Source organism: Corythoichthys intestinalis, chromosome 6 (assembly GCF_030265065.1).
Source record: "Corythoichthys intestinalis isolate RoL2023-P3 chromosome 6, ASM3026506v1, whole genome shotgun sequence".
NCBI lineage: Eukaryota > Metazoa > Chordata > Actinopteri > Syngnathiformes > Syngnathidae > Corythoichthys > Corythoichthys intestinalis.
This window is the reverse complement of record NC_080400.1, coordinates 16,569,096-16,593,946: the sequence shown is the minus strand read 5'-3', so window position 1 is coordinate 16,593,946 and position 24,851 is coordinate 16,569,096. Positions and strand designations below refer to the sequence as shown.

General features: G+C 37.4%; 1 protein-coding gene across 1 annotated transcript; it reads right to left on the bottom strand.

The window, feature by feature from the left end:
• Positions 1-4,864: 4,864 nt before the first annotated feature.
• LOC130918051 (hepatocyte nuclear factor 3-gamma-like) lies at positions 4,865-19,214 on the bottom strand. Its single transcript, XM_057839920.1, has 2 exons — positions 18,888-19,214; positions 4,865-9,548 (listed from the first exon to the last, which is right to left on the bottom strand). The coding sequence occupies exons 1-2, from the start codon at positions 18,957-18,959 to the stop codon at positions 8,310-8,312; spliced, it is 1,311 nt and encodes a 436-aa protein (XP_057695903.1). The 5' UTR covers positions 18,960-19,214; the 3' UTR covers positions 4,865-8,309.
• Positions 19,215-24,851: the final 5,637 nt, after the last annotated feature.

Genomic DNA, 24,851 nt, shown 5'->3' with positions numbered 1-24,851 from the left:
AAAAAACATAATACCTTACATTAATAATAGTAAAATGGAGAGCAACAGGTTAAATAGGCATCCGTTAACGTAAAATATTAACAGTTTTTCAGATAACTATGGCCTAAAAAACACAAGACTCTCAGTGGTCAGAGTAAAAAAAAAAAAAGAAAGAAAACCATACAGTGGTACCTCGACATACGATCGCTTTGACACACGATCTTTTTGACATCCTGCGTAAAATTTAACCCGCCATTCGTTCGCCAGTCTTTATAAGTTAAGGTGACAATTGTTATTATGGTAACGTCGCCAAAGAAATCACCAGCTTCATCAGGTTTCTAATAATTTATTCCATCAACTTGTGCAACACAACTACTTTCCGCTGCAGCTGATGCCAGCAACAAAATATTAAAAGAGAAATTAAAATAGAACCTCACTCTCTATCTCATCGTTACGTCAGCCATTGTGCGTTCAGGTACAGCAAAAAACGTCCGCTACATTAGAACCCAATTCGTTACATTATTACAGGAAGTATTATTATTATTTTATTATTCAGATTTTTATTTATAATTTTCATTGTTTTGCTTTGTGTAATTGCAATTTGTAATTGTACCAGCAGTATTTATTAAGGATTTAGTGTAGGTTTTTCGGGCTGTGAAACGAATTAATGGAATTATTATGTATTGTGATGGGAAAATCCTGCTCGAAATACGACCATTTCGACTTACAAACAAGGTCCTGGAACGAATTAACTTTGTATGTAGAGGCAAGCCCGTTGACGGGGGGCGGCAACCGGGTACAGTGGGGCAAATAAGTTTTTAGTCAACTACCAATTGTGCAAGTTCTCCTACGTGAAAAGATTAGCGAGGCCTGCAATTGTCAACATGGGTAAACCTCACCCATAAGAGACAGAATGTGGGGAAAAAAACAGAAAATCACATTGTTTGATTTTTAAAGAATTTATTTCCAAATTAGAGTGCAAAATATGTATTTGGTCACCTAAAAACAAGCAAGATTCCTGGCTGTTATTGAGGTCTAACTTCTTCTAACGAGGCTCGACTCGTTACCTGTATTAATGGCACCTGTTTTAACTCAATATCGGTATAAAAGACACCTGTCCACAACATCAGTCAGTCACACTCCAAACTCCACTATGGTGTAGACCTGCACCAGGCTGGAAAGACTGAATCGGCAATAGGTAAAACGCTTGGTGTAAACAAATCTACTGTGGGAGCAATTATTAGAAAATGGAAGACATACAAGACCACTGATAATCTCCCTCGATCTGGGGCTCCATGCAAGATCTCACCCCGTGGCGTCAAAATGAAAACAAGAACGGTGAGCAAAAATCCCAGAACCACACGGGGGACCTAGTGAATGACCTACAGAGAGCTGGGACCACAGAAACAGTAACAGAATGCGCCGCCAGGGACTCAAATCCTGCACAGCCAGACGTGTCCCCCTGCTGAAGAAAGTATACGTCCAGGCCCGTCTGCGGTTCGCTAGAGAGCATTGGGATGATCCAGAAGAGGACTGGGAGAATGTGTTATGGTCAGATGAAACCAAAATAGAACTTTTTGGTAGAAACACAGGTTCGCGTGTTAGGAGGAGAAAGAATACTGAACTGCATCCCAAGAACACCATACCTACTGTGAAGCATTGGGGTGGAAACATCATGCTTCGGGGCTGTTTTTCTGCAAAGGGACCAGGACGACTGATCTGTGTAAAGGAAAGAATGAATGGAGCCATGTATTGAGAGATTTTGAGTGAAAATCTCCTTCCATCAGCAAGGGCATTGAAGATGAGACGTTGCTGGGTCTTTCAGCATGACAATGATCCCAAACACACAGCCAGGGCAACAAAGGAGTGGCTTCGTAAGAAGCATTTCAAGGTCCTGGAGTGGCCTGGCCAGTCTCCAGATCTCAACCCCATAGAAAATCTTTGGAGGGAGTTGAAAGTCCGTGTTGCCCAATGACAGCCCCAAAACATCACTGCTCTAGAGGAGATCTGCATGGAAGAATGGGCCAAAATACCAGCAACAGTGTCTGAAAAGCTTGTGAAGAGTTACAGAAAATGTTTGGCCTACGTTATTGCCAATAAAGGGTACATAACAAAGTACTGAGATGAACTTTTGGTATTGACCAAACACTTATTTTCCACCATGATTTGCAAATAAATTCCTTAAAAAAATAAATAATGTGATTTTCTGTTTTTTTCCCACATTCTGTCTCTCATGGTTGAAGTTTACCCATGTTGACAATTACAGGCCTCTCTAATATTTTCAAGTGGGAGAACTTGCACAATTAGTGGTTGACTAAATACTTATTTGCCCCGCTGTATGTTGTCCCGGGCCTCAGGACCACAGGGGCCCCTGAATGACCCTTAATTTAACTTTACATTCACATATTTCTTTTTTATTTAAATCATTGTCTGATTAAATATTATGTTCTACACGATATATACTTAAAAACTTAAACATATGAAATATTACAAATACATATTTTTTCCTTTTTTTTTTTTTTTTTTTTGCACAACCCCCCACCCCTCTGTCTTAGCAGACAATGGTTTGACCCCGCTCTGGCACACTCAAGGCTACACTACATACGTGCCCTGAAGCGGGAAATTAAAATCTGTCATTGTTATAAACATTGCGAGTCGTCATAAATCAGGTGCGCAGAAAAGGGGGGGAAAAAAAGGAATAAGAGATGAAGATCATAGAGGTGAACGAGAAAAAATTATGAAGTCTTTAAAAGGGAGACAGGAAGCCAGAGAATTAGGATTACAGTTGGCTGTGAATGTTGATGTCAGTAAGTGACGTCAACGTTTACATTCGCGATCACCGTGACCAAAGCCCGATTCGAGTCTGTCACCGGCCGCTCGTAGCCTATTGAGCTGCGGTATGACAAGACATGCTGCTCGCGTTAAGCCGAGGAGAGAAAAGTTGATGGGGGATCAGGGATATATGTTAGTCTATGGGGAGCAGGTGCGAGAGGCTGAACAGATTCGCATCTGGCGGCAGGATTTATTTCAGGTTTACATCCCACTGTGTATTTTAGCACACTGCTACGCATTTTCTTGTCTTTGCCAGTGACTGTAGCTGGAGGAGAGCGAGCCTTCAGTAAAATGAAAATAATAAAACCTACCTATGCTCCACCATTTCATAGGGCAGGCTTAACAACCTAGCCATGCTCTCCATTGAGCATGAGCTTGCTGAAAACCTGGATTTCACTGATGTTATGACTTTGCTGTCAAAAAATCTAGGCACATCACTGTTTGAGGGCTTGATAACCCCAGGGATGTTGAGAGGGCAGGCACAGGATGTTTAGCTATACTGTTTTGTTGCCTAGCAGGCAGGCATAGCACTCTTAGTTGTATTGTATTGTAGCCAACGTGGGACAATCGATGGAAATTGTTTGTTTATATTGTGTCACATCACATTACCGTCTATTAAATTTAACTGTCCATCTCAGATTAAATCATTAGAAAAATTATACTGTGATTGCTTGCAACGCGTTAAAAGTACTGCGTACTGTACTTTCTGGACTACAAGCCGCTACTTTTTCCCCTCATTTTGGGTCCTGCGGCGTGTGCAATGATGCGGCCAATTTGTGTATTTTTCTGACGGCCGCCAGGGGCACTCGAGCATGAAATGTTGGAGTGAGACACGTGGAATATATGTGTGGAGGAAGACGCTGGTTTGCACTATTACCGGTAGTGTAACTTTGTGCGTTGTGCATCCGCCTTTGTGCATGAGTAGAATTGGCATACCTGCATCATGGAAAATGCTCGAAGAAATTAAATTGGCCATCCGAGTTGTATGGGAAGCTTTGATGACGAGCGGCGAGAGATCGTTTGCCAAGACTCGCCGCATGCAAAGAGCAGCTTTTGCACAGGTTTGCAGGGGGAGCCTGGCAGCGTGAAGCGCTGTGAAAGAGTCCGCCATCGCCAACGGGTTTCGAAGGGGCCATTCTGCTGCGTGACGAGGACAATACGGGATAGGAGTGAATTTGCCTCATTATGGGAGACGTTGAAGGCGACAGCGAAGGAGAGACGCGAGGAGTAGGTGCATGGCGAAGTGCATCTTCATATCCGACACTGAGGGTGAAGACTTCCATGGTTTGAATGCACAGGAGGAAGATGAAGATTGCTAACAAATACTTTTATGTTTTTATTAACCAGCACAATTAGTGCTGCACCGCCATGCTGATGCTATGTAACTTCCATTCCGCTGCTATATAACTGCCGTGTTTGCCGGCGCTGTTTGGAACGAAAAGTTAAGGTGTGTTATTAAAATTTTGAAAACTGTATATTTCTTTGTCAATGTCTCTTGTTACTAAGTGGGCACACGCGGCTTATAGGCAGGAGAGACTTATGTATGTACAAAATGGTTTTTCCTTTAAAAATGTACTGGGTGAGGTTTGTAATCAGGGGCGCCCAATAGTCCAGAAATTACGGTATGTTGTCGTGACAAGCTGGTGGCGGGGGTTGCCTATAATGGTCTCTTGTCCCTGGGCCTGCAAGCCTGTTGACAGCCCTGTGTAGAGGTACGACTGTATTAATTGCACCTAAGTTGCAGGCCCACAAAACTATGAAACAAGTCCAATTTATAGTCCGGAAAATACGGTAAGCTTTTGTCTGAATCAGTGGTCTTGCAGCCTGGAGGACTATTGAAATCAATTTAAAGTATTAGTGTGACCGACACACATTTTGGCATGGTAAATAAAAAATATATAATTTGAACTCCTCCTTGCAAAAATTATGACTGTTTATAAAACCTTACAGGGCACTCATTTAACCCACTGGCTGCCATTGACAGCGCTAGATGTCCAATCCATTGGCAGTCAATAATTACATTCTCTGAAAAACACACAAATACAGCAATTGCCCCATTTGAACCTTTTTATTAAGAAAAATGCTGGTCATCACATTGAGAAGAAAAAGGAACAATATATTATAAGGACACGCAGTTAAAAAAACAAGTGTGAAAACAAAAAGCGACCACATAGCTTAAATGCGACATTTTTTTCTTCCGTCATGTGACCTCGATGTTTCTCGTCCTCCACTTTATTGATAAGTGATCATGTGGAAAGGCCCTTTTGACCGCAATGTGACAGTTTTGCTGAACCTCAGAGAGACCACCCCCACTCGGAATGGTAACACACACAAACATGCACAAACACACAAACGCGCACACTATCAGCCCACCTGGCCAGTGGGAGCTCCATAGTGCAAAGTACTGTATGTAAATCTCCCATAGTGCATCTCTCCTCCCCTCTCGTTTTAGTAACTGACTTCATACATATGCGCACAACACACACTTGTGAATGAATGGTCCGGTCCGAGTTAAGCAACTCTTAACAGGTAACAAAAACGAAAATGAAACACGGAATGTTGTTTTTTAAAGTATTTACCACAGTTTACTTTGCCTTCATTTTCCAAACTTCCTCTATAATCCGGATCATTCCAATCCCGAAACACTCCTCTCAAAATACAATATTTATATTCGAGAGCATTCCTATTCTATAACCTTATCCTTATTCCAGAATAATCCTTTATCATGTATAGAACATTACTACTACAGATCGTTCCCATCCCTACACATTCCTGTTCCACAGCATTACTTATTACAAAAATGATATTCTTAAACATCTTTTGAAAGTATTCCCACAATATCCTATTTTAGATCTTTCCAATCACAGATTGCCAGCAGATTCATTAATCCTAAATAGTACTTTTTGCTGGAACAGATTTTTTCCCGGAATATTTCTATTCTGGATATTTCCCATAACAGAACATTTCTTCATTCCAGAATTGTGTTTCATTCTGGAAGTAGCAGAAGACAACATTCCAAAATCCCCAAAACAATCTTATTCCCATCACATTGCTTATTTAAAAAAAGAACAAAGCCATTAGAAGGCATCCCTGCCGCCTACTTCAGAATAATAATTTATTCCAGAACACCTTTATTCCAGAACTGATCTGATTCTAAAATCTTCCCACACCAGGACATTCAAGTCCCAATATTCATGAGCTTCGGAACATCCCTTATTCCAGAATAACCCGTTAAGGGCATGCGGTACTCACGGAAATTTTTTGTAACATGAAGCTTAAAACTTGAAAGTAACACCTGAAGCACACATTTGTAACTGTTTGGACAAAGCAGAATGTAAGATATATTAAAATTTATTCCCTTTATAAATAAATGCAAATACCCCTTTGACACAGCCATGCACTCACGCACACATTGCCGCTATTTACACTTTGTACAGAGTCCATCTTAATCATCAATTTCATAATTGTGTGTAACCAGGGAGTCTCCATAATGGGGGAATACAATTATGGTCCTTCAAAAAATGTGGTGAGCAAAGCCTTTTGGACATTTATTTCAGATCCTTCAAATCCAGATTAAAATCCATGTACTAGTGCTCTCTATGTCCGAATTTGTTGAACAACTTTGCCGCACTGCGTGGAGAAAACCGCATGAGTTGTTTACGAGGCGTTAGCTCGTATACTATTGGCATAGACTTCTTAATGATATTGACGGGACACGGGGCGTGGGGCCAATTTATAGGGGGCCTGCATTGTGACCGAGTGGAATCACAAACAAAGAGCTTTTTTCGTTGAAAATTTTTGGAAATAAATGCTTAAATCCCTAAATTCTTTATAGATATAGACGCAAAACAGTCTCGATTCTTGGTTAAAAGCAAAAAAACGTGCAATTAGCATTTATTTTACATAAATATGTCGAAGTACGATGGTAGTCTGTTAGTCAATGTGGTGGCCGCCTTATGTGAACAGAGCTTTTTTCGTTGAAAACCATGTGAATAAATGCTTAAATCCCTCAATTTTTTTTTTAATAGATATGGATGTAAAACAGTCTTGAATCTTGATTAAAAGCACAAAAAAAAACTGCAGTTAGCATTTATTTTACGTAAATGTGTTAAAGTACGATGCTAGTCTGTTAGTCAATGTGCCGGCTGCCTTATGTAAACAGAGCTTTTCCAGTGAAAATTCTTGTGAATAAAAGCTTAAATCCCTCAATTTTTTATCGATATAGACGCAAAACAGTCTCAATTCTTGGTTAAAAGCAAAAAAAAAACATGCAGTTAGCATTTATTTTACGTAAATATGTTGAAGTACGATGCTAGTCTGTTAGTCAATGTGGCGGCTGCCTTATGTAAACAGAGCTTTTCCATTGAAAATTCTTGTGAATAAATGCTTAAATCCCTCAATTTTTTAATAGATATAGATGCAAAACAGTCGCGATTCTTGGTTAAAAGCAAAAAAAACGTGCAGTTAGCAATTATTTAACGTAAATATGTCGAAGTACGATGCTAGCCTGTTGGTCTATGTGGCGGCCGCCTTATGTAAACACAGCTTTTCCGGTGAAAATTCTTGTGAATAAATGCTTAAATCCCTGAATTCTTTATAGATATGGACGTAAAACAGTCTCAATTCTTTGTTAAAAGAGAAAAAAAACGGGCAGTTAGCATTTATTTTACGTAAATACAGTATGTCGAAGTACGATGCTAGTCTTTTAGTCAATGTGGCGGCCGCCTTATGGAAACAGCTTTTCCGGTGAAAATTCTTGTGAAAAAATGCTTAAAACCCTGAATTCTTTATAGATATGGACTTAAAACAGTCTCGATTCTTTGTTTAAAGAGCAAAAAACCAGGCAGGTAGCATTTATTTTACGTAAATATGTCGAAGTACGATCCCAGTCTGTTAGTCAATGTGGCGGCAGCCTTACAACAAAGAGATTTTTACGTTGAAAATTCTTGTGAAAAAACGAAAACTATAATAATAACCTTGAATCATCGAACATATCACTTATATCATATCACAGACAATCCTTCCTGTTGGTATGCGGTACAACTTTCGTACTTTTTCAACCTAAATCCGGCGTTGGATCGCTGCATGTGTCGCTGCAACCGACTGCGAATAACTGAAGCGGATTGTGGGATGGCCCCCTACTTGGAGGCGTGGCGCTGTGAAGGTGGAATCTGACCTGTCAATATCACTATGAAGTCTATGCTATGAGTTCGGAGTAGGACAAAAGTCTCACTAGTAGTTGAAAAAATTTTACGAGAAAGACAGTTGATCTGATAACATGAGGAAAAACATTCCTGGTAGGACACAGTTGTTCGACCAGAGGGTAGATTTTTTTTTTTTTGCCAGTAGTTAGTACTATTACATGGAATTTAAACTGGATCTTAATTTATTGGCTCCCATTGATGGTGCTAGACCAATGAGTAAATGACTAAATGCTCCAACGGCTTTCCAAAGGTGGTGTCTTTTTTTTGAGTCTCTCCAAGAACCTCCATTTTAGATTAGGACGCGTTGAGCACAGAGCGGCTGTAAAGTGTCTGGTAGTAAGCACCAGAGTCCATGGCAGCCGGTCCGGGGCTATCGTAGATCTGCTTGGCGGCCACAGGTGATCCGGCGGCGGCGTAGCTGTTGTACGCCATCACCTGGTCCTGGTAGGACTTGAGGTCCATCTTCTGCTCGTTGGACATGAGGTTGGTGATGGAAAAGGGGTGGTTGAAGTTGTAGTGGGGGTCCAGGGACTTAAGGGCGTCGTTGGGGAGCTCCATGTGCTGCCCCATGGCGCCGGGAAGGAGGTGGGCAGACTGGGAGTGGAAGATGGAGGCTGAGGAGGAGGGCGGCACAACGGTGGGGGCAGTTGGCGGCGGGCAGTCCAGCGGTACTAGCAAGGAGCTGTTAGCGGTTCCACGGGGCAGGGACTGGTCGTCGGAGGAACCTGGGTGGGAGTTGTCTGAGTGGGCCGAGTCAGCTTCGTCCGAACCGCCGCCAGCTGGGCTGCATTCGCCGGCCGCCTCGCCCCTCTTGCCGCCGTCCTTCGCCGCCTTCTTGGCTAGCTTGTCATCAATTTTGAAACGTTTCTGGCGCCGCAGGTAGCAGCCGTTCTCGAACATGTTACCCGACTGCGGGTGGAGCGTCCAGTAGGAGCCTTTGCCCGGTTTGTCGGGCGAGCGGGCCACCTTGACGAAGCAGTCGTTGAAGGACAGTGAGTGGCGGATGGAGTTCTGCCAGCGCTGCTGGTTCTCCCGGTAGTACGGGAATAAGTCCATGATCCACTGGTAAATCTCATTGAGGGTGAGCATCTTGCTGCCGCTCTGCTGGATGGCCATGGTGATAAGCGAGATGTATGAGTAGGGCGGCTTGGCGTGGGTCAGCGAACGGCGGTACGGTTTGGGCGGGATTTCCTTGGGCACGCCGCGGCTCAGGGAGGCGCCCGACGGGTAGGCCAGCTGGCTCATGGACTGGCCCATGTTCCCGTAGTGTGACAGCGAGCCCGGGGCGGTGGCCGGACCCAGCTGGGTCAGCGAGCCTGAGCCCAAGGAGGGCGCCACCGGGGAAAGCGGCATGTGCGCTGTGCCCGAGCTCATGGAGGCCAGCGGGGATGTACTAAGACCCGAGCCGGGGTACGCCATGTTCAGGCTGCCACCTCCACTGCCCGCCGGGTTTAGGTTGATATAACTGTTGATGGGCCCCATAGAGCCCACCGATGCCAGGGCAGTGTTCATGCTGCTGGGCGATGAATACATCTGTGACAAAAAACAACAACAGTTGTCTGTGAACACTTTGGCTGCACTTTAAAAAAACTGTTAAATTTACAATAAAATAAAAGCAACTCCGGTTGCCAGAATTGTACCGTCAATGCTTTACTGTTAAAATTACAACAAACTCCCATAAAAATACCATTGTGACTGTATAATAGCAAACAACTGTAAAAAGTATAAATGTGTAACCTGTCTGATGTAAATGTTGACATAACTGCACTGCCTATTGTGGGTGGGAACCTCTTGGTACCTCAAGATAAGATTCGCAATGCAAAGCTCACGATAGCGATGATTTCACAATTTGGCGATACAACAATGATCGATACATTAGTCAGGAATTCATTCTACAAAACAACTAATAAACAGAAAAAAAATCTATATTCATCCTTTTGCTCAAAGTTTATCACTTGTAGACGTCCAATCCATTTGAACTGGGAGAGTGGCAATGAATAAAGCCCTCCCTCTTCAAACGGGCCCCTCCTACTTCTCCGACTGTCAGTGGCAGTCAATGCCAGGCAACGAGGTAGTTTTCAGGTCATTCACTTCCTGTTGATTTTGGGGCATTTTAGGGGTCACTTCCTGTTGATTTTAGGGAATGAATAGGCAGTGACTCAAACTCAACAGAAAGTGACCTGTAAATGCCCTGAAAATCGGAAAGAGTGACTGCGGAAGCTCTGGTTTCGAATGAACAAACGTTGGTAAAGAGGTATATCAATAAAGTTGATTGATTGATTCGCCCCTCCTGGTCTTAATGGATTCGACGTGAGACGCTATTATCGTGGAAGATTTTTGTAGCAATTTGTTGGCAACTTTTTAAAACGTAATCTCAATTCTTGGCATAAGCGTATCGATAACCTTTTGGGATGCAAAGTATCACGATATACAGTGATCCCTCACTACTTTGCTCTTCAAACTTCGCACCCTCAGTTCATCGTGTACTTTTTTTCAATTAAAAAATAGATAAATAAAAGCAGTATTTAGAGATGTCCCGATCACGTCATTTTCAAAGTATCGGAATCAGCAAAACAATATCGAACATGCCTTTTTAAAAAATATATATATTTTTTAAATTAAATTGTTTTATAATTGTATTTAAATTTACAGACAAAATGTCTTACACTCATCCAGAGTCTTTAGTTTTGGCTTAAACTAGGGCTATCAAATTTATCGTGTTGACGGCGGTAATAACTTTTAAATATTTAACGCAATTAATGCATGCGCATCACTACCCACTCACGCATTTTCACGTTCAATCTATAATGGCACCGTTTTACGTACACATAGAGTTAAAAGGCAACGTTAAATGAGTAGAGACAATTTTGGCAGCCTTTGAAGCTGTTTTTTAATTGGCTACAGCCTTACAATCCCCATCTCATCAATTAGAAATATCGTGGGAAGCAATGTAGGGAAGAAATGCAGTAGTTGATCTTTTTTTTAACACCCTGTTTTATTTCCCAACGCGGAGAAGATATATCAATTGGTACCACTACGCACAGTCATGGTTGCACTTCCCATCATACATTTGGGCAGAAGTTAAATGGCTGAATTATCATTTACTGAAAGCTCATAAAAATTCACTAGATGGCAATATTTAGCACAATATATAATGTCACATTTATCCTTTAAGAATTACAAGTCTTTCTATCCGTGGATCCCTCTCACAGATAGAATGTTAATAATGTAAATGCCATCTTGAGGATTTATTGTCATAATAAACAAATACAGTACTTATGTACTGTATGTTGAATGTATATATTAGTCCGAGTTTTATTCATTTTTTTCTTGATGCATTGCCAAAATGTATATGATCAGGAAAAATTATCGGGAATGATTGGAATTGAATCGGGAGTAACAAAAAGCAATCGGATCGTGAAATATCGGGATCGGCAGATACTCAAGCTAAAACGATCGGGATCGGATCGGGAGCAAAAAAACATGATCGGAACAACCCTAGCAGTATTTTATAGAGCTGTCCCAATCCGATCACGTAGTCTCTCACTCTCACTCCTGCTGCCTTTCTTGGTCAGGCAGTGTACTGGAATGGCTTATTAAAGTTAACGATGATTGACAGACGGTTAAGGTTTGATCTTGCCAGAGAAGCTTACTTCAAAGCGCTGCATGCTTTAACTTGTTAAACAGTTGCTGCGGCAACTCATTGTAAGCAGATTTGAGTGAACTCGCTCAATGAAGCATTTAATAAAAACAAGCATTTTACTTCTTTATTCTTGTTTTAAAATAATGATAATATTGATTTCTTTACACCAAGCGTTTTACCTATGGCAGATTCAGTCTTCCCAGCCTGGTGCAGGTCTACAATTTTGTCTCTGGTGTCCTTCGACAGCTCTTTGGTCTGGGCCATAGTGGAGTTTGGAGTGTGTCTACAATTTTGTCTCTGGTGTCCTTCGACAGCTCTTTGGTCTGGGCCATAGTGGAGTTTGGAGTGTGACTGACTGAGGTTGTGGACAGGTGTCTTTTATACAGATAATGAGTTAAAACAGGTGCCACTAATACAGGTAACGAGTGGAGCCTCGTTAGACCTCGTTAGAAGATGTTAGACCTCTTTGACAGCCAGAAATCTTGCTTGTTTGTAGTTGACCAAATACTTATTTTCCACTCTAATTTGGAAATAAATTCTTTAAAAATCAAACAGTGTGATTTTCTGTTTTTTTTCCCCACATTCTATTTGTCATGGTTGAGGTTTACCCATGTTGACAATTACAGGCCTCTCTAATCTTTTCAAGTAGGAGAACTTGCACAATTGGTGGTTGACTAAATTCTTATTATATTTATATTAGGGCTGTCAAAATTATTGCGTTAACGGGTGGTAATTATTTTTTTAAATTAATCACGTTAGAATATTTGACGCGATTAACGCACATGCCCCGCTCAAACATTAAAATGACAGCACAGTGAAATGTGTACTTGTTGTGTTTTTCAGAGTTTTGTCGCCCTCTGCTGGCGCTTGGGTGCGACTGATTTTATAGGCTTCAGCACCCATGAGCATTGTGTAAGTAATTATTGGCATCAACAATTCAATTTTTTGATTGAAATTTTTACAAATTTTATTAAAACGAAAACATTAAGAGGGGTTTTAATATAAAATTTCTATAACTTGTACTAACATTTATCTTTTAAGAACTACAAGTCTTTCTATCCATGGATCGCTTTAACAGAATGTTAATAATGGTAATGCCATCTTGTTGATTTATTGTTATAATAAACAAATACAGTACTTATGTACCGTATGTTGAATATATATATCCATCTTGTGTCTCATCTTTCAATTCCAACAATAATTTACAGAAAAATATGGCGTATTTTATAGATGGTTTGAATTGCGGTTAATTGCGATTAACTACGATTAATTAATTTTTAAGCTGTAATTAACTCGATTAAAGGTTTTAATCGTTTGACACCCCTAATTTATATACATACTGTATATATATACATACACACACATATATATATATATATATATATATATCCAAAATATTAAAAAACGACTATTTTGGGAAGGCGATCAACGGCTCCAAAATGTGACGAAACTGGTGCATTTCGGAATACATAATTATTTAATGATACTTTGGGAAAAAAGTGACAAAACATGTCTTGTAGGTATGTTTTTCCAGAGCCGAATCTGAATATATTGAAGACAATTTTTATTTATTTTTTGGGGGGGGCTACTTTGCCTTTTTTTATTTCACTTACCGCGGCAGGTTCTGGTCCCCATTAAACGTGAAAAACAAGGGATCACTGTATCACCATTTCGATATTTTGTCACGCCCCTACTGCCTATCTGGGTTTGAACTCAGACTGTCTCTGCGCCTGTCGAGCATGCTGACTTCTGAGTGAATAGGCCAACTTCATCTGCTATAGCACGCTGTTTTGAGTTCTCAAGAAGTAAGTTTTTCTTACACGCAGCCTTTTGTCGCTCTGCAGTCACCACGCTCGACTGTAATGATGACAGTGACAAGAAGTCGAAATGTAGCCCAGTGACGTCACCATCAAGACCGTTTAACATATGGATCACAAGGTTTTTTTCACGCTGCTGTGATTTTCAGTTTAAAAAAAAACTGTGAACTACTGTAAAATATACAGTTACCGAAACAACCGTGGTGTTTTTTTATGTGCAATTTTCTGTTTTTGTGTATCTTAATGGTAAAATTCTCGCAAGGCAAAGAACTGCTTGTATTTTACCTTAATTTTTTTTTCAACATTGTGCCATTGATGTCAATGGACCAAGGGCGTACGTTTGCATAGGGACAGTAGGGACATAACATTAGCTATTTTTCAGGACGTTCCAATTGTCCACACCAACTTTTAAGCAACCTTATTTCCATTATATAATGACTTCAGTTATATATGTACAGTAATTTAGATTGTCTTCACATATGCTGTAAGGATAGAATTGACCTTACCATTATTAAGTGAATTATTTTCATTATGTTCAGACGTGAATTTTCCCTTTTTACTTGTTGAATGAGTCTATTTTTTCCCCTCAAATGCACGTGGCAAATGCAATGGCTGATGACTTGACACAACACACACGCGCACACTCACAGCCATGACAGAAACACAACATGCCACCTCCTCCGCCTCCTTCGAAGAGGAGGGATATTAGAAGTTTTTTTCAGCCAGCAGCAGCCGCTGATGTAAAAAGTAGGGCTGTCAAACAATTAAAATTTTTAATCGATTTAATCACAGCTTAAAAATTAATTAATCGTAAATAATCTAAATTCAAACCATCTATAAAATATGACATATTTTTCTGTAAATTATTGTTGGAATGGAAAGATAAGACACAAGACGGACATGTACATTCAACATACTGTACATAAGTACTGTATTTGTTTATTATAGCAATAAATCAACAAGATGGCAGTAACATTATTAATATTCTCTTAAGGCGATCCATGGATAGAACTTGTAGTTCTTAAAAGATAAATGTTAGTACAAGTTATTGAAATTTTATATTAAAACCCCTCTTAATGTTTTCGTTTTAATGAAGTTTGTAAAATTTTCAATCAAAAAATAAACTAGTAGCTTGCCATTGTTGATGTCAATAATAATTATGGTGCTGAAACCCATAAAATCAGTCGCACCCAAGCCCCAGCAGAGGGCGGCAAAACACAAGTAACAAGTGCAAATGACACTTTGCTGTCATTTTAATCTGTTTGAGCGGGGCAGGTGCGTTAAATGCGTCAAATATTTTAACGTGATTAATTTTTAAAAATAATTAAAGCCCGTTAACGCGATAATTTTGACAGCCCTAGTAAAAAGACGTCATTGTTGTGGAGGTGGGGGGGGACACACCACTAATTTTGCTACTGAAAGTCCAGCCTCCATCAGAGTTAGCATAACATTAAACTGTGTGAATTTGCTAACCTGCAAAACTACAGTAGGAAGCTGCTTTGAGAGAAGAGAGAAGTGTCCTCCTGTATGTGTTTTCTACGTTAAACTGTGAGAAATGTAGTGAACCGAGGTTTACCCTCTTCTCCGCAATTTTCATTTTTATTTTATTTATGTGGTCTTAAAGCAGTTGAAAGGAACTTTCATTTTTTTGTTGAGTTTGGCTGTCTTGTGGACAAAAGAAATAGTGTTTCACCTGATGAAAACCTCCTTTTTATTATTACTATTTTTTGGTTTGTTTTTCCGCGCCTAAGATGTTTTTTTTTTTTTTTCAGTTATATTTAATTTCCTTATTTAGACAGATAATGTTGAGTGGTCTTAAGACAAATGTTTTAGTTTTTAGCATTCCTGGATAGTTAAGAGATTTTTATCAAGTTTGTATTAATTGTGTGTGTTAATATAATTTTTAACACCATTTACCATTTAAAATTATGTTCAAATATTGGAATTCAAATTTGCTAAGAAAATACAGATATTTATTCTGGAAGTTTTCAAAATGTTTTTAATAGGTTTGAAATGAACGGTGTATCAGGTGAACCAATACATATGAAAGTTATTATAAGTCAATTCAGATTTATTTTGCATTGATCATTTAGCTTATCAGTCAATTGGGTTCAAATGTAGCCCTTACCTCCGTTCACCCAATCTGTTTGGTCTTATTAATGTCCCATCCCCAGCGAAAAGTGTACATGCGGGTTATGCTGTTAGATCATCCCTACCAATGTTGAGACCAAACCTATACGCCCTTGCAATGTACGTCCAATTTTCTTCAGCGATCACTCGCTGCCAACCTCTCTCAATCAAAATGGATTGGACGTCATAAGCGGATCTTAAGGGGGGCCAGGCCTCCCCTGGTGGTCGAAAAGTGTCATTGCATTTAATTGACTCTGATACAAATATACAAGTTGTAAAGCAATAAAACTGCAACAAAAATGAATGAAATGAAGAAAAAAAAATATTTTTATAATCGGTCAAAATTAGACTTTGAACAGATCATGTGACTGGCAACTTAAACGTTTGCTTTGCATATAATTTTCACAACAAAAAAAAACAAAAAAAATAGGGGAGGGCAATTTTATTTTTCAAATGATTTTTTCTTTGATTGAAAATATATACAGTATTGTGCAAAAGTCTTAGGCAGGACACCTGCCTAAAACTTTTGCACAGTACTGTATATATATATTTTTAATTATTAAATTTATTAGGATCATGGAAGCTTCCACTTGGCGAAAATATATACATACAGTATATCCTGTATATACGTAATATAATAAAAATATACAGTACTGTGCAAAGGTTTTAGGCAGGTGTCCTGCCTAAGACTTTTGCACAGTACTATATATATATATATATATATATATATATATATATAGTAGGGCTGTCAAAATTATCGCGTTAACGATTAATTACGATTAATTAATTTTTAAGCTGTAATTAACTCGATTAAAAATGTAATCGTTTATATATATATATATATATATATATATATATATATATATATATATATATATATATATATATATTGAAGCAACTTTATGGGGGATTGAATGATTTAGACACAAATGTCCTACCCATAGTATGGCCCAAACACAAAAAGGATCGCTTCAAACAAAGAAAACCTTTTCGATACAAAATGAAGTGTTCAAATGCAAATTTTTCAATCTCAAATATTTTTTTCGCATTCAAAAACTTTTTCCTTGATTGAAAAGTTTCTTTCTTTGATTGATGTGATTTCTCTTTTTGAAAAAATATTTTTGCAGCAGCTAATTTTTTGATTGAATAATAAAGACAAAAATGTCCTTGCCAAAATGTGGCCCAAAACCAAATCAACATTACTTCAATCAAAAAAGTTGCTTCAATAAAAAAAAAAAAAACTTGACTTCAATCAAAAAAAAAAAAACAAAAAAAAATCAAAGAAAAATAGCGTTCACATGCATTTTTATTTTAGTTTCAAATGTATTTTTGCATTCAAACACTTTTTTTAATTAAAGCGACTTTTTTTTCGTTGAAAATATTTATTTTAATTGAAGCAACTTTTTTTTTATGAAGCAACTTTTTTTTAGGATTGAATAATAAAGACCCAAATCTACCTCCATGTGGCTACAATTTTTGACTGGGGTAACTACATTGGCACGACACCATTTCTTTTTTTGATTGAAGTGATTTCTCTTTTTGAAAATATATTTTTGAAGGAACTTATTTTTTGATCAAATAATATTATTTTTGATTGAATAATAAAGACAAAAATGTCCTAGCCAAAATGTGGCCCAAAATCAAATCAACATTACTTCACAATCAAAAAAGTTGCTTCAATTAAAAAAAAAAAAAAAAACTTGACTTCAATCAAAAAAAGAAACCAAAAAAAAAAAAAAAAAAAAAAAAAAAAAAAAAAATCAAAGAATAATAGCTTTCACATGCATTTTTATATTAGTTTGCATTCAAATACATTTTTTTTATTAAAGTGACTTTTTTTGGTTGAAAATATATATTTTAATGGAAGGAACTTTTTTTTTTTGATTGAATAATAAAGACACAAATCTACCTCCATGTGGCTCCGCCCAGGGGATACAATTTTTGACTGGGGTAACTACATTGGCACGACACCGGCGGGCCATATTCAACGGATGACGATCTTGGCGAAAAGTATTGCCTATAAGCAGCCTGATTTAGAATTCCCCTCAATAATTATGGGAAACAAAAAAGCACTCGCTGTCAACTTATTATAAATATTCTTGTTAGTTAATTTTATTGCTGACACTGCGTTTCGGGGTCATCAACATGTTTTGCCCCCCCCCCCCCCCCCCCCCCCCGCCTCAAAAGTCAAACTCCGCCTATGCTATCACAGTCAATGGCACAGAAAAATAACCATTAGTGAATTCACTTTATTTCAGAGTTTTCTTCTCTTCTAATGTGAAGGAGGCTTTTAGTGAGTGTCGTCTTCTATTTTTTTTTTCCTGGTCAATGCACAATGAAGCTCTCAGTGCGCACGGATTTCGCACTCACGCGTGAACGTCAAAGTGCGCAAGAGCGCGTCAGCAAGACCCTTTTGATTTCTTCTCCCACACAGTTTTACTGCGGAAAAATGGAAAATCTTTTTTTCCATATTATATTTGCTTCAAAAACATACCAATATTCAAAGAACCGATAATATTTAAAGTTGGAAGGAACTCTCGCACTTCGCTCGGACTTGAGCAACGTGTTAATTTAATCAGCAGTTGATGACATTAACTTTGAATTACATTAACACCTAGCGGTGTTTTTTAAATTGTTATTTGCATTTGTTTGCCGAGCGAACAAGCAACTATAATTACGTCATCAAACGAGAATGATTGCTTCATTTTTGACGAAGTATGAAGGTTAAATATACGACTATGTTTTCTTATGTGGTAAAATGTCAATTATTTTTGACAAAATAGGATTCAATGTGTGTGATAAATGAATGCATCTTCATATTTTATGTTAACTATTAGAAAAACTAATGTATTATATCTTTATGATATTGTTCAAGCATTTAAAAAAACATTTTTTCCTAAAATGCGTTAAACACATATTTGTTTTCATATCAGTTTAGGCTTGTAAATATACTTTTATTTATTTTTTTTATTTATTTTTTAACATGCAAATGTACTTGTGTATTCACAGATCTTATTATTTATTATTTAGGCTTGTAAATGTAAATGTAATGTGTTGCTGGCGCATTTGAGCTGTAAGTTGAATAGTGTCGTTAATTATAAGCTTGTCAAACATTAATTTTTGAGAATTTTCTTGGCCTCTTATAATTTTGTATCGATAAATGTACCAATGAATTGCGAATGACTTCATTCAAGTCGACTTAAGTTAAGAAAAATAGCATTTTCAATCCGATTTTCCTCAAAAAAAAGCAGCAGTTTTAACGCGCGTGTTGCGTTCGCTTACCTCGCTGGCCTCGCTGTAGAAAGTATTCCACTCTGGTATGTCGTGGGCTTCCATCTTCACAGAGCTCAACATCCCCACAAAGAAAACCTTGAGAGGAATTGGATGAGCTGTCGCACCTTGACACTTTTTTCAACTTTTAACTCTTTTCCCCAAAAGTTAAAATCCTTGTTTGCACACACGACAAAAAAAGCTCCTTCGTGTAAAAAGTCACAACAACTTCATGTGGCCATCGTTTTCCAGGTTCTTATTTTCTTTTCTTTTTTCTTTTTGCAGACGTGGAGCCCCCTCAAACGGAGGGCTGGAGGCCGGACTTGAGGTGAGCGCAGGACGGGGTGAGGAGAGACGCCAATCGGACTGCTTTATAAGGTAGGATCCGGAGACCCGCCCCCTGTTCAAAATTCGTTACTTAGCCTCCCCCAGTACTTCACCTCGCCTCCACCCCTTAGTAAATTTCAATATGTCAGGAAGGAGGCGCCCTCCTGCAAAAAAAAAAAGGCCGATGTGGCCCCCTGGCGTGCTGTTTATTGGCCCGGTCGGACCGGCGGCCACCCCGGCTGTTGCAGCACCATAGGCGGAGTTTGACTTTTGGGGCAGGAGGGGCACAATATGTTGATGTCAACTTACAAGAATATTTAAAATAATAAGTTGACAATGAGCGTTTTTTGTTTCCCATCACTCTTGAGGGGAATTCTAAATCAGGCTGCTTAGGCAATACTTTTCGCCAAGATCGTCATCCATTGAATTTGGTACGCCCGCCGGTGTCGTGCCAATGTAGTTACCACAGTCAAAAATTGTATCCCCTGGGCGTAGCCATATGGAGATAAATTTTGGTCTTTATTATTCCATCCAAAAAAAGTTGCTTCAATCACAATATTTATTTTCAACCCCAAAAAATCAATCAAAAAAAAATGTGTTTGAATGCAAAAATAAATTTGAAACAAAAACAGACAAAAAATTCATGTGAAAGCTATTTTTCTTTGATTCATTGTTATTTTATTTATTTTTGATTGAAGTCAAGGTTTTTTTTTTTTTGTTTTTTTTTTTTTGATTGAAGCAACTTTTTGATTGAAGTAATGTTGATTTGTGTTTGGGCCACATTTTGGCTAGGACATTTTTTCTCTTTATTATTCAATCAAAAAATAAGTTGCTTCAAAAAATATATAGATTTCCAAAAAGAAAAATCACTTCAATAAAAAAAAAAGAACATTTTTAATCATAGAAAAAAGTTTTTGAATACGAAAAAATATTTGAGATTGAAAAATTTGCATTTGAACACTTGAAAAAGTTTTCTTAGATTGAACCAATCCTTTTTTGTGTTTAGGCCATATTATGATTAGGACAGACATGTCCAAAGACCGGCCCAGGGGCCAAACGCGGCCCGTGGTCAAATTTCATCCGGCCCCCAGCTTCTGTCATAAAATCAATAATGTCTAACCCGCACACAGACTTAATAAATTGGTCAGTAGTACTCCTACCAGCATATGAAGTAGCTTAAACACTAAATGCTGCTCCTCATTTACCCACTAAAAGGCAGCAGCACTCTAAGCAACATTACCCCGTGTGACCCTTTACTTCCAATTTTCTAAAATGGCGACAATTAACCAAAAAAATATAGTTGACTGCGACGGCCGATGCTTCAAGGATAGATGGAAATTGGACTATTTCTTCACTAAAATATGCAACAACTGTGTCTGCCTTATTTGCAAAGAGACAGTCGCTGTTGAGTTCAATGTGAGGCGATACTACCAAACAAGACACGCTGACATGTACGACAAGATTATAGGGAAGATAGGCAGCGAGAAATTGAAGCAACTTGAAGCTAGTTTAATTTCACAGCAGCAGTATTTCGAAAGAGCCCGAGAGTCGAGAGAGAACGCCACAAAGGCAAATTGCGAGATTGTTGAAATTATTAATTATAAAATAATAATAAAGCGAATGTGACACACAGAATGGCTTGCTAAAATTTGCTTAATACTGTATATTGTTCTACGTAAAGGACGTGAGCCAAGGGCGGCCCCCCACATTTTTGCCACACCCAATCTGGCCCCCTTTGCAAAAAGTTTGGACACCCCTGGATTAGGACATTTGTGTCTAAATCATTCAATCCCCCCAAAAAGTTGCTTCAATCAAAATATATATATATTTTCAAAGAAAAAAAATCGTTTAATTTTTTTTCTAACATATATATATATATATATATATATATATATATATATATATATATATATATATTAAAAATTATATGCAAAGCAAATGACTGTCTAAAGTGCTCGAAAAATAATTTCGAGCCATTGTAAAAAAAAAAAAAAAAATTGTTCATTTAATTCATTTGTTGCAGTTTTATTGCTTTACAACTTTTATATAAATATAGTAAAGTCAATTATATGCAATAACACTTTTCGGCCACCAGGGGGTCCTGGCCCCCCCTTAAAATCCGTTTATGGGCAGGACCCACAATAATCCCATCACTTCTTTCAAACGCCATTCCCTCATTCACTGCTATTGACAGCGACAAACATCAAATCCATCTTGGCATTGTATCATGTTTCAGCGCTCCGGACGGCAATAGACGTCAATTTAAAAGCTACAATTAAATGTATAAATATTTTATGAATACATATTCATAAGAGAATACGTTCTTTAATTCAACCAATTTAAATTTGTATAAATTTTTTTAAATAAAACAATTAGAATGAAAAACTTACTGTTATCCCTATATTTATTTATTTTTATTTTATTTTAAAATGTACATACATTGTAGGCATAGTAATAATTATTATAATAATAATGTGACATCACTGCCAGCTCCTCTGTCCACGTCGACTGGACCTCTATTGCGATCAATCATGAAATAACATTAATAGCTATTTTAAAAAATAATAATAATAGCGAAAAATATAGCTAAATAAACATTCATGAACATCCAAAAAAAAAAAAAAATTGAAAACGAATAATATACCGTTTTTACTTTTTTCCATTTGAAAACACATTTTAAGCGTTTGGAAATGTAATATTAATATAAATCTAGTGGCCAAAAATGGCACACCAACATAAACAATAAAATCTCATTAATGCAGCCTCGTTCCAAATAAACTGAACATGTGGATATTGGACTGGATAAAAACAAAGTATTTATTTTGAATAAAAAATAAAAAGAAAAGGACGGGGAAGTAATCGTGTAGGGAATTTAAACTGGCGAGGTTGGTGTAAAAACACAAACAATTTTAAAACGCAGAGGCCAATTTAACACACCAGTTTGAAAAAAAATAAAATAAATAAAAAGCACTATTAAAAGCCACTCTGGCTAAAAAACGCACACGCCAGCCACGCATGCTTATTGCACGATCCCGTTATAAATAAGTAAAAAAAAAAAAAAAAAAACTGAACCCATAAAACACTATTTTTTGGAGGGGGGGGCAGTGACACACCACGCGGGGAGTGCTAAAACATTAGACAGCATACATTAATCCATGCACACACAATTAAAGTACACTGCTTCAACAACATAAGAAAAGCACTTTTAAGACGCACGCTTTCCCTTAGACGGGCAAGGGCGTAGATTTGGTCTTAACCTTTTATGGCCAAATGTATCATATTTGATACCTCCAAAATTTCATGATTTTGAGAGTAATTCAGAATTTTGACATATCTTTTTGAAAAAAAAAAAAAAAAAGATTGACGCAAGTCAACACGTGCATCTGCAGGTTTCACGAGAAAAAAAAAAAAAACAGGATTTACCTAGGGTTATAGATAGAGCGCTTATTACACATATTAATTTTGACATTTCTTTTTACAAATTTGGAAAAAGAAAAAAAAAAAGATTTCATTAAGACCTTATTTTTCAAATTTTGGGATTCTCTGATAAGTGCTTCATGTTGCAGGTCTTTAAGGGTTAATACTGGTAGGGACGATATAACAGCATAACCTGCATGTACACTTTTTGCTGGGGACGGAACATTAATAAGACCGAACATATTTGGTGAATTGGGGTCAGGCCACATAGGCGGAGTTTGATTTTTGGGGCGGGGGGCGGGGGGGGGGGGGGCAAAACATGTCGACGACCCCAAAACGCAGTGTCAGCAATAAAATTAACTTACAAGAGTTGACAATGAGCGTTTTTTGTTTCCCATCATTCTTGATGGGAATTTCTAAATCAGGCTGGTTAGGCAATACTTTTCGCCAAGATCGTCATCCATTGAATTTGGTACGCCCGCCGGTGTCGTGCCAATGTAGTTACCCCAGTCAAAAATTGTATCCCCTGGGCGGAGCCATATGGAGGTAGATTTGCATCTTTATTATTCAATTTTTTAAAAAAGTGGCTTAAATCAAAATATATATTTTCAACCAAAAAAAGAAAAATAAATAAATTTGAAACTCAAAAAACTCACAAAATGCATGTGAATGCTATTTTTCTTGGATGATTTTTTTTTTGTGTGTGTGTGTGATTGAAGTCAAGTTTTATCTGATTGAAGGAACTTTTTGATTGAAGTAATGTCGCTTTGTGTTTGGGCCACATTTTGGCAAGGATATCTTTCTCTCTATTATTTAATCAAAAAATAAGTTGCCTAAAAAATTATAGCTTTTCAAAAAGAAAAATCACTTTGATCAAAAAAAGAAACATTTCAATCATAGAAAAAAGTTTTTGAATGCGAAAAAATATTTGAGATTGAAAAATTTGCATTTGAACACTTAATTTTTCATTGAAAAAGTTTTCTTTGATTGAAGCAATCCTTTTTGTGTTTGGGCCATATTATGATTAGGACATTTGTGTCTAAATCATTAAATCCCCAAAAGTTTTCTTTGATTGAAGCAATCCTTTTTGTGTTTGGGCCATATTATGATTCGGACATTTGTGTCTAAATCATTAAATCCCCAAAAACGTTGCTTCAATAAAAAAAAAAAAAAAAAAAAAAAAAAAATTCAATCAAAGAAAAAAATCATTTTAAAAAATACTTTTTCTCTCTCTATATATTTTTTAAATTATATGCAAAGCAAATGACTGTCTAAAGTGCTCGAAAAATAATTTCGACCCATTATAAAAAATGTTTGTTAATTTCATTCATTTTTGTTGCAGTTTTATTTCTTTACAACTTTTATATAAATATAGGAAAGTCAATTACATGCAATGACACTTTTCGGCCACCGGGGGGGCTGGCCCCCCCTTAAAATCCGCTTATGGGTCAGGGCTACATTTCTCACCAATATGAAGCAAATTAATTGATAGGCTAAATGATTAATACAAAATAAATCTGTATTGACTTATACTAACTTTCACACTGCAAATTTATAACGTCTTAATCTGATATTTTTTGTTGAATCTAGTCAAATAATTTTCTCCATCTTTTTTTTAGTGTTAAATGCTAGTTAACATATTAATGTGTCAGATTCTTCCACTTACCGTATTGGCCCGAATATAAGGCGGCCCTGATTATAAGACGACCCCCTCTTTTTCAAGACTCAAGTTTGAAAAAAGACTTTTTGAACACCAAATTAATTTTTATACCAAAAGAAATTACAGTACATCCAAAACAAATGATTATAACAATATATCTGAGAGAAAAAGCATGTTATTTTGCCTCATTCAAATCTTAATATCTGAACATTTAAATATGTAAACTAAAGTGCAATCACATTCGTAAATGAATGGTTTCTGGTTTTTGAAATGTAAATAAACCAATCTATTGTGATAAAACAACACAATAGCAAAAACTGCATTAAACATCAAAGTGAAGTCTAACTGTAACTGTAGTCTTGAAACAAATCTGAATAAGGAAAAACATTGCAATAAAATAATCCAAACTGGTTGAACTTGAGAGAAGTCTAACTGTAACTGTAGTCTTGAAACAAATCTGAATAAGGAAAAACATTGCAATAAAATAATCCAAACTGGTTAAACTTGAGAGTAGCTGAGATCTGTTATGACAGAACATGGCTTCAATGATATCTGGCGCCATCCAGCGTCGT

Bases quoted from the DNA above. Each gene is read 5' to 3' on its own strand.
- LOC130918051 (XM_057839920.1), bottom strand. From the start codon at position 18,959: ATGTTGAGCTCTGTGAAGATGGAAGCCCACGACATACCAGAGTGGAAT. The intron at 9,549-18,887 runs GTAAGCGAACGC...TTTTTGTCACAG, and splicing joins TCTACAGCGAGGCCAGCGAG to ATGTATTCATCGCCCAGCAG.